This window comes from Solea senegalensis, unplaced genomic scaffold (assembly GCF_019176455.1).
Source record: "Solea senegalensis isolate Sse05_10M unplaced genomic scaffold, IFAPA_SoseM_1 scf7180000016149, whole genome shotgun sequence".
Taxonomy (NCBI): domain Eukaryota; kingdom Metazoa; phylum Chordata; class Actinopteri; order Pleuronectiformes; family Soleidae; genus Solea; species Solea senegalensis.
In genome coordinates, this window is record NW_025321621.1 from 26728 (window position 1) to 37255 (window position 10528).

General features: G+C 42.7%; 1 protein-coding gene across 1 annotated transcript; it reads left to right on the forward strand.

Moving 5' to 3' along the window:
* Positions 1-1805: 1805 nt before the first annotated feature.
* LOC122762861 (fructose-bisphosphate aldolase A-like) lies at positions 1806-7361 on the forward strand. Its single transcript, XM_044018053.1, has 8 exons — positions 1806-1930; positions 2739-2855; positions 3602-3868; positions 4104-4264; positions 4775-4858; positions 5556-5730; positions 5818-6017; positions 6955-7361. Exons 2-8 carry the CDS (start codon positions 2744-2746, stop codon positions 7048-7050), a joined length of 1095 nt encoding a protein of 364 aa, XP_043873988.1. The 5' UTR covers positions 1806-1930; positions 2739-2743; the 3' UTR covers positions 7051-7361.
* Positions 7362-10528: the final 3167 nt, after the last annotated feature.

Below are 10528 nucleotides of genomic sequence, written 5' to 3' on the forward strand. Positions count from 1 at the left end.
ACTGACAGACAGAGACTGACAGACAGACAGACAGACAGACAGACTGACTGACAGACAGACAGACAGACAGACAGAGACTGACTGACTGACAGACAGACTGACTGACGAACAGAGACTGACTGACTGACTGACAGACTGACTGACAGACTGACAGACAGACAGACTGACTGACTGACTGACTAACTGACAGACTGACTGTCAGACTGACTGACTGACTGACAGACAGGCAGACAGACAGACTGACTGATTGACTGATTGACAACAGACAGACTGACAGACTAACAGACTGACTGACTGACAGACAGACTGACTGACTGACTGACGACGGTAGGCAGACTAACAGACAGACTGACTGACTGACAGGCTGACTGACAGACAGACAGACTGACTGACGAGACTGACGACTGACTGACTGACTGACTGACTGACAGACTGACTGACTGACAGACAGACTGACTAACAGACTGACTGACTGACTGACTGACAGACTGACAGACGACTGACAGACAGACTGACTGACTGACAGACTGACTGACTGACAGACTGACAGACAGACTGACTGACAGACTGACTGACTGACAGACTAACAGACTGACAGACAGACAGTCTGACAGACAGACTCCAGCACTGACAATAAAATAAGGCTGCCAACAGGGACACAAGGCAAAACAGATGTTAGTCAATGAAAAAAAGGCTCATCTGATAAAATCTACACCTGACAAAGTATATGATATTTTAAATATATGTTTGTCTCACCATCAGACGGCAGGAAATAAATAAATGAATCACTATTTTTACCCTGTGGAGACACAGGAGCTGCTGTTTTGACAGAGAATCCTTCAGGAATTTAAATTTTAATGAGCTTTTGTACGTTTTATTTTCATTAATAATATTTCAATGATACTCTAATGTGTATTTTAACCTTGAAATAGTCACAGGATTTCGTTTTTGGAGCTTGCAGCTCCTAAAAGCACTGATTCTTTCAGAATGGAGTGAGTGATCAGTGTTTTCTAAAGATTGGGCTTTTGATTATTGTTATTTCATGGAAGAAGTCTGGTGCCAGGCCTGTCACTTATATACACTGTTGTCATTGTGTCATATAAAGCTTGGCAGTAACGTGGTAGCCTTGAGTGGGCTTTTCTGTGTGGTGGTGATGATGATGATGATGATGCTCATGATGCTGCATTGTACATGTGAGGATCCTCACGTAGGCCCAGAGCTGCAGAGTGTTCAGTAAGCCCTCACGGCTGTCTCACAGACAACAAGTGTCAGCTTCCTGGTAGAAAAGGCTGTCTAATGTTGCCATTGACACAGGTAACGTGACAAACATGGTGTTACATTATTATTATTGTTACTGACATTATAATAGTTTTGTATTCAGTAATTGTAACATGGTATAAACACCATGTGTGTAGAGCAACGTAATGGCGGTGGGTAATTAGAATACAACAGTTAATTTGGGCATTTTTTACGAGTTTAATCTCTTGTAACAAACCAATTATTCAAAGGACACTCCTAATATGTAGACACGTAAATTGTGTAAGATTAAATCTCTCAAAAAGAAAAGTTTCTAAATGTCTTTATGCAGTAAACACTAACATATAGAACGCGCTAAGCTAACGCAGTAGTTGCCTGTAAGACAAGAAAACGGGTTCACATTCCTCCTGTCCATCACAGCCGAACTACACCACCACAGTCTCCTCCCACACTGGATGCAGCTCTGCGTCAATCCCAGTAAGAGCCGCGCTCTGATTGGAGGATGAGCGCCGTGTCCACGCCCCCTCTGCTCCTATCCTGTTCGCCCTTCAGTGCGGTGGCTCTCTCTGTCATCCTCGTCCTGTCACAGCAGCAGCAGCAGCAGCAGCAGCTCGAGCATCTGAAAGCATCAACTTCCTGCATCAAAGTCTTTACTTGATCTTTTACAAAGACGGTGAGTTTCATTTGTCTTGTGTTCGTAGAGTCCGTGTCAACTAACACTGATATTATTATCAGTGACGTTATTGACGCACAGGGCAGTGCGGTGTAAAGTCAATCAATTGCTTTTCGTTTTCTCAACGTTTTCTCGGTTAAATCGTTGAGATTTACCGCGTACTTTTACCCTCACTGACGATGTTTGTGAACAGGGAACATCGTCCGTGTTAAACAGGGAGTTCACTTTCAAAGTCCTTCACTCGTGAGAGTGAAGGACACGGAAGTGCCGCCATCACTGTGGAAATGATGCTACACTGCTGCTAACTCCACTTTTACTCTGTGTACAAAGAAACGGTGAATTGTTCACGTCCGTTAGCGTTTGATTACATGTTTGTGTGAGAGTTTGACTTCGGTAACGACCCATGACGCGTTTTTCCGCTGGGAACGTTACGTTACACCTACTTTACTATATAAAGTGCACATATAATTACATATACAGCAACATGGAGGCTGAACACTAAAGTGACTGCAATGACATCGTTTCAAACGCACGTGACTATCTGTCAGTGAACATTAAACAATCCACGAAATAATAAACCAGGTATTATCGGAAATGAAAGGTAATAACAGTGTATTGTCACTCTAACATCTCAAAAGAGACACCTTTCATGTGTCCGGAGAAACAACATGTGTGCAGCCTAACAATATCCATATATTATTTATAAGCTATCACCCAACCTTAATATTCAGTGTGTAGCCGAATGTTTTTGCATTGAAGTCACATATCATCAATATAGAGTGATCGTATGTCCTTGTCTCCTCTACAGTCGCCATGACTCACGCATTTCCCTTCCTGAGTACTGAGCAGAAGAAGGAGCTCAGTGATATCGCTCAGAGGATCGTAGCCACCGGGAAGGGCATCCTGGCAGCTGATGAATCCACAGGTATGACTGGACCACACTTACTGCTGTGTGTGAGGAGGAGGAGGAGGAGGAGGAGGAGGAAGGCAACCACTGTCCACTTCAGGGAGGTTCTCTTAGTATACTTTGTACACCTGCTCTCACAGTAACACCATTATCACCAACGGTGACATACAGTGGTTCACAGGAGGCACATTTATTCCCAACAAGATCATCTGCTCTCTCATCATCCTCCTCTTCCTCTCACATACTTCACACAGTGGTTTAGTGACATTAGATTAACATGGAGCGAGAAATAAGGTGACTCTACTTATTACCACCAGAAGAACGTTCACGTACCAACGTATCACGTAGTTTGAGAACCCTGACAATAGAAAACAGACCGTTTATTATTTCTCTATGTAAAACATTAATCTTGGATAATACAGATTTTTTAAAAACTCAAATGTCAACATTGGCCTTTAAAGGAGAAGTTGCACCACTTTTAACTTAAGAGAGGAAGGGTTTCACAGTGTGTATGTGACAGAGAGAGATTGTTACAGCACAACCATTTTTAGCAATCGTGGTATATCAAAAAAAAAGTATGCTTACCCCTTTCAGAAAAAATAAAACTGATGACTCTGTGTGTGTGTGTGTGTGTGTGAGAGAGTTACTGAATAAGAGAGAAAAACGTGGTGGAAACTACACAGATGAGTCATTCATAGTGTATTTATATCACTATAGAGATAAAAACAACCTAATATTGTGCTGTGTTCTCGTGGCTCCTCCAGGCAGCATGGCCAAGCGCTTCCAGGGCATCGGTGTGGAGAACACAGAGGAGAACAGACGACTCTACCGCCAGCTCCTCTTCACCGCCGACAGTCAGGTCAACCCCTGCATCGGAGGAGTCATCTTCTTCCATGAGACGCTCTACCAGAAGACAGACGATGACAAGACCTTCCCTCAGCTCATCAAAGAGAAGGGCATGGTGGTGGGCATCAAGGTGGACAAGGGCGTGGTTCCCCTTGCTGGCACCAACGGAGAGACCACCACTCAAGGTAGAGATGCTCCTGGTCTTGTCTTACTGTCTGTCATCACTCTCACCTGTCTGTCTGTCACCACTCTCACCTGTCTGTCTGTCATCACTCTCACCTGTCTGTCTGTCATCACTCTCACCTGTGTCTGTCTGTCTGTCATCACTCTCACCTGTGTCTGTCTGTCATCACTCACCTGTGTCTATCTGTCTGTCTGTCCGTCCATCACTCACCTGTGTCTATGCTCCGCCTCCGTCAGGTCTGGACGGCCTGTACGAGCGTTGTGCTCAGTATAAGAAGGACGGTGCTGACTTTGCTAAGTGGCGCTGTGTGTTAAAGATCACCCAGAACACTCCGTCCCAGCTGGCCATCATGGAGAACGCCAATGTACTGGCCCGCTACGCCAGTATCTGTCAGATGGTGAGTCCCACACACACACACACACACACACACACACACACACACTTCATGTAATTGTTGTTCATCATATTAATGTGTTCATGTTCTCATGCTGGTAGAATGTCATTATCATTATTATCAACATATAACGTTTCTCTATTTTTGCTGAGAACGTGCAACACTGTCATTCGTTAACATGCAGCTATGACGCACAAGCCACACCCCCAATGTGAACCAGGCCTCATCGTGCTGCAGGTGCTGGGAATCACCTGTATCTCATGCAGCTACATTTAACACAAAAAACTAAATAATTCCCTCATTTAAAGAAAGTATGTGGTACAGATGATCGGCAGATGGATGGTTTATATCTGTTCACTCACTCACAAATGATGTAACACACATGTCACAACCTCGATACAGGAAGTGCTTTTCGTCTGTGGTACTGTCCTCCATCCACCAGCTGACTCCTGCTGCCTCTCTGTCTCTGTGTGTCTCTCTCTCTGTCTGTCTGTCTGTCTGTCTCTCTCTCAGCATGGCATCGTGCCCATTGTGGAGCCTGAGATTCTTCCGGATGGAGACCATGACCTGAAGCGTTGTCAGTATGTGACAGAGAAGGTGAGTAAAGGAACACCGTACACCCAGTGTGTGTAGCTGTGTGAGCAGGTTGGTAAGTGTTGCGCCACGTCTCCCTCAGTGTCTGCCAACACCAAACGCCTCCAGCAGTGACGTGTCCTCACTTGTGCTGTGCATACTTTGAATAGAACGCACGTCTTGTAAGTAAAAGATGAGTGAGTAAAGATGAGATAAAGCAATCCTTACCTTTCTGCTGTGTCTCACAGCACTTCATACAAATTTGAACATGAACAACTCCTCCCCCGACGCGTAAGGATTGAGAGGAGAGATAGGCAGGAAACAGCTGTACATCGATGTGAGGGTTTTCTTTCTGTGTGATATCAGACTGGTTCTTAGGTGTTTAGTGTAGATTTAACCTTTGACCTTGACATGCAGAATGTGTCATATAGACACTTTTTGAGCTTATCAGAAACTCTACTCTCAAATGTCAAGTATGAGTAAAATCAGTTTTGGAAGATGTCATGAAGTAAAGCCTTTTGTTTAAATGTTCAGAATCCTGTAGTTAATAATCACTGAGAACGACTTGTAAAACAGTATAATAAAACTTATTATAACGTATTATGTTTCTCTTGTTACAAAGGGATTAAAAATAAGCTTGAAACTCTGGAAATGATCAAATACCTGATTGACAATATTTCATTTGTGAGTGGATCTGTAACCGTGTTCCTGTCGCTCTCAGGTGCTGGCGGCTGTGTACAAAGCACTGTCTGACCACCATGTCTATTTGGAGGGGACACTTCTCAAACCCAACATGGTGACTGCTGGACACTCCTGCCCCACAAAGTACAGCCCTCAAGAGATCGCCATGGCAACCGTCACTGCCCTGCGCCGCTCTGTACCCCCGGCTGTGCCAGGTGACACCAGTGTACACTGTGGACACTCTTGACATAAGTAGAATTGCTTCAAACCTGACTATTCTTGGGTGCGTTGTTCTTTCCCAGGTGTGACCTTTCTGTCTGGAGGTCAGAGTGAGGAGGAGGCCACCGTCAACCTGAACGCCATCAACCAGTGTCCTCTACACCGGCCCTGGGCCCTCACCTTCTCCTACGGCCGAGCTCTGCAGGCATCAGCTCTGAAGGCCTGGGGAGGCAAGAAGGAGAACGCAAAGGCGTGTCAGGATCAGTACATCATGAGAGCACTGGTGAGTTTGCAAACGCCACAGACTTCAGCAGTAGTGAATTTAGAGTTGTTCCGATTCCGATACCAGTGTCGGAAATGCCTCCGATACTGCCGAAAATGTGGGCATCGGTATCGGCGAGTTCTGGAGTCGAAGGGCCAAAGACACTAAAACAGATCCTGATCCTGATCCTGTTTCTCTTTCCTGGAACAGATGCTGGTCAACATGTGAAAACATGGTAGAAAAGTGAAAGTGTAGACATTTACCAAACCCAGCCTTATGGGTCGGATGTTGGCTGCGCCTGGTGACACAAATATCGCGTTTTTTTTGCGTCATACACCAACGCGAAATATGCGTCTACATCCGTCTGTACATTGACTTTGTATGAAAAGATTCACAGCGTGTCTGGCATTAAACTCACCGTCACTCTCAAATCTTAAACCCTACTCTCTTTACCCCAGTCCCAACCTAACCGCGACCATTAAAGTGATAGTTCAGGTTTTTTAAAGTGTGGCAGTATCAGTTACTAACGTATGCGCCAACGATGCCACTAATGTTTTTGTTTTTTTTCTCCCGATTTGTTGTTTGGTCCATAAAATGTCAGAAAATGTTGAAAAGTGTTGATTTGCTTCCCAAACCTCAAAATGCAAATTTTGTCTTGAATGTCTTGTTTTGTCTACAAACCAAAATGATTCATTTTTAATGATTTCTTTATTATATGGAGCAAAATAAACAACAAAACATCAGAGAACGTGTTTCAGTTACAAACACAGATTTCAACTCAGTGCTATACAAAGTGTGTAAACTGCTCACTCTTATCAGATTAACTTGTAACTGTAGCGTTCAAATACATCTAATGGTATGAGAATAATTGACTCTCTGGTCCAGGTAACATGTTTCCTGGTTCATTTATTTCCCTGACACTGATCATACATGCTTTTCACTTCCTGTTTCCTCTCAGAACAACAGTAAGGCGGCGCAGGGGAAGTATGTGTCGTCAGGAGACAAAGGAGCAGCAGCTCAGGAGTCTCTGTATGTGGAGAACCACTCCTACTGAAGCGGCCACATTCCACTTCACCCGCCTGCACACACTGCTTCCAGGGATCACTCATACATACTGTACTAACCAACCTGTCACCTTTACTCCACTGATGATGGAGCCTCACCAGATCCTGGACTCTAAAATATAAAACTTAAAAAAAAAAGACTTGAAAAGTCAAATGTCCAGGTTTTTTGCACCTTCAAGTTTGACATTTTAAAGTCACTGTTACTGTACTGCCTGATTCAGTGTGTTGTCACGTTATCTAATGTGTAGTTTTCCTTATAAAGCCCCAGATATTGTCCTAATAAATGTTACATGTGCCTTCAGCTGCCGACTCAGTGGATGATTCATGTTTTAATGTGTGTGTGTGTGTGTACACAGTATTACTGAGAAATAAACACTGGAAAGAGGTGCAAATTAAAAAAATACTTCAATAACTGCCCTGTGTTTGTGTATGTCTAATCACTGTGGTCATTCTGACATTGCTAACATACAACATCTGCTCGTCTCCTTTCACCCCCACCAGTAGAGGCAGATGGCTCTGCCCACTTGACCCCACTACTGCCAAGGCTTTGGCACCAATCTCAGGTGAAAGGCGGCCACATAGAGACAAACAACCATCCACTCACACTCTCACATACATGTCTCACATGCATTTTTAGAGTGTCCAATTTGCCTAATCCCCTAATCTGCATGTTTTTGGACTGTGGGAGGAACCCAGAGGAAACCCACACATGTGAAATGTGAGTTTCTCACTGAGATTTAGCATTGTGATTGCGGATAATGGATTATGAATGGTCTAATATACAGTACAATTATTTGGCAGGATCAATAAGCATCAGGATTAACGGTGCTACTCCTGATATTTAGGTTTAGTCTATTCAACGTCACTTCCTTTCACCATGGCATTCAAAATAAGAGTCACTGGCTTGCTATAAAAACAATAAACATAGCAGACACTTATTTTAATGACTATGTGTGTCTTTGTGTGCCTTTGTAGTCGGAATTTATTTTCGTTTGTCGTTTCTGTTACTGTGTCGTGTTTTTTGAGACGACGATGACGATGATGATGATGACGGCAACAAACTGCGCCCTCCCTCGTTGGTTGTCGCACAGATAGACAACTGACCCAGAATCGGCTGCAGGAGCTCAGTTGTCTACACTGACATCCTTGTGCTACATTGAGCGTGTAGCAGGGACCGCACTGAATAATAAGATGCCTTTACCCGTGCAAGTGTTTAATTTTCAGGTAAGTGTTGGCCGCTGCTGTGTACGTGACTTTAAACCAGCAAAGGACGCTGGAAACAGCACTTGTTAAGCAATCATAGCTAGCAGTTAGCTAGCTAGGCTAAGTTAATCACAACTCCGGTTGTTCTGCGCAGAAAACACTAAGCATTTGCTTTATGTTGTCAACTAATATGAATAACTTATACGGAGACGCATTAAAAACTGACTTTCAAGGGTCGCCAATTATATGTTCTCACTGTCCACACACGCGAATAGAACAAGAACAAATAATGACTATGTAATATTTTGTTGCGGTGCTTTCTGTTTGAAGCTTTTGTGTAATGGTTCTTAAACCGTCGTTTGAAAAGTCTTAAATGCTTATAAAACTGTCAGGTTGTTTGAAAAGAGTTTGGAAATGAAGGCTAACTGCTTGGAGGCCTACAGTGTATAATAACATCACCATAGGCGGGGGTTAATTCAAACGTACAGTGGTATAAATACACACTTTTAGTAATTAGTTAAAGAGGTCAACAGAATTACTACTATGTTTATCAACCAATGCAAAATACACCGTTGATGAAAGGGCGATTTATCATTGTAGCACGCAGCTAACTAAACCTAGCATTTCCGCGCTAACTTCCTGTTATTAGCAGTTAGCCACATGAACAGCAGTTGCTGATGTACATGACGCAGTAAATACTATTTCTGCTGAATGTTTCACTCCTATGTAGCGTTATTTCAGCATTAGTAAACTTAAGTTCCGCTTCAAGTCCGTGAAAGACACACACGTTCAGGTTAGGCTAATGTCCCGTTAGCATTTGTTGTTGTCAACACGCCGCAGAGCTGCTGTAACATTGGGACGTTGCCAGTGCATTTCTCACTAGTACTGAAATAAATATTTGTAGTAATGTAAAGTCATTAGTCTGTCAACGACTTCATCTCCACATGTTTGCGTGACTAGAAAGTCCAGTTAGCGAGAATGGATATTTAGATGACCACAGCTGTTGCAGCTGTAATTCTTCCACATGACCAGTCCAGTTTTGTAAAAGAATCTTCAACAAACTGACGGAAAATGTGTCACAGTAAACATGATGTGTTGATTTTGTGTTTATTAGTCGTTACAGCATAACATTGAAGAGACTGGGCACTACAATTTATGTCCCATGTAAAAGCATACAGTATAATGTGTACTCTCCTCTGCTCTGACAGCTACAGCTTCACCTCATGTTGAACTTTTTTATATGAATCACACAATCAGAAGTGTTTCCTCATCATTCAAATGGGTTTCTGTGTTTATTTATTTACTGCCTGGTGCTTCTTTTAGCATTTCACATTATTATACTTATCTGAGTCTCAGTCTTTTTGTGAATGTGTTTTTCTGCTTCACTTTGTAAGTAACCGGACTTACCTGCAGGTGCTATCACTGTCACTTCATCTCATATTGCATTTACATGTTTCTGATAATGTTGCGTGTCGTAAACAACCACAACATCTGTATCTTCTCAACAAGAAAACAGCTAGTTTTTGAACAAGGCAGTCATCATTTCAGGTCTTGCAACCAGCCTAGGTTTAAATTAGGACTGCAACTAATGATTATTCTCATAATTGTCTTGATTGGTCCATAAAATGTTGAAATGTTGATCATTGTTTCCCAAACCTCAAAATGAAGATGTTCTCAAATGTCTTGTTTTGAGCACAAACCAAAAATAATTCAGTTTTAATCATCTGTTTGTCATATGAAGCAAATAACCCAAAAAAAAATCACATTTTAGAAGCTGAAAAATCAGAGAACTTTTGTTTTAATTATGAATAAAAACACTCAAACACAATTTTGATTATCAAAATAGCTGATGATTAATCTAGTAATCAATTAATAATTGCCTAGTTGAGATTGCCCTCTATCAGAACACAAGACTTTCATACTATGGTACGTCATCCTGAAAATGATCTTCAGTCCAAAATCAAACTTGAAATCCTTGTCTTTTCTACTGGTTTTTGAATTGAGCTGCTGATGAGATGTTGAACTGTGAGGTCTGCTGAACCTTGTGCCGCTGCTTTTGTTTCTGTCAGGGATCTGTGGAGCCCATGCAGATCGATGCAGACCCTCAGGAGGACCAGCAGAATGCTCCAGACACCAACTACATAGTGGAGAATCCAACACTGGTATTAACCAATTAAACTGTCACACTCTTACCCTAACACCAACTCTTGATAATAATGCAATTGTCTCCTGCAGATGTTGCAAAACTGCAGCTGTTGCAAAACC

Excerpts from the sequence above, each read along its gene's own strand:
- LOC122762861 (XM_044018053.1), top strand. The coding sequence starts at position 2,744 with ATGACTCACGCATTTCCCTTCCTGAGTACTGAGCAGAAGAAGGAGCTC. Across the intron at positions 2,856-3,601 it reads GGCAGCTGATGAATCCACAG|GCAGCATGGCCAAGCGCTTC; the intron begins GTATGACTGGAC and ends TGGCTCCTCCAG. Across the intron at positions 6,018-6,954 it reads AGTACATCATGAGAGCACTG|AACAACAGTAAGGCGGCGCA; the intron begins GTGAGTTTGCAA and ends GTTTCCTCTCAG.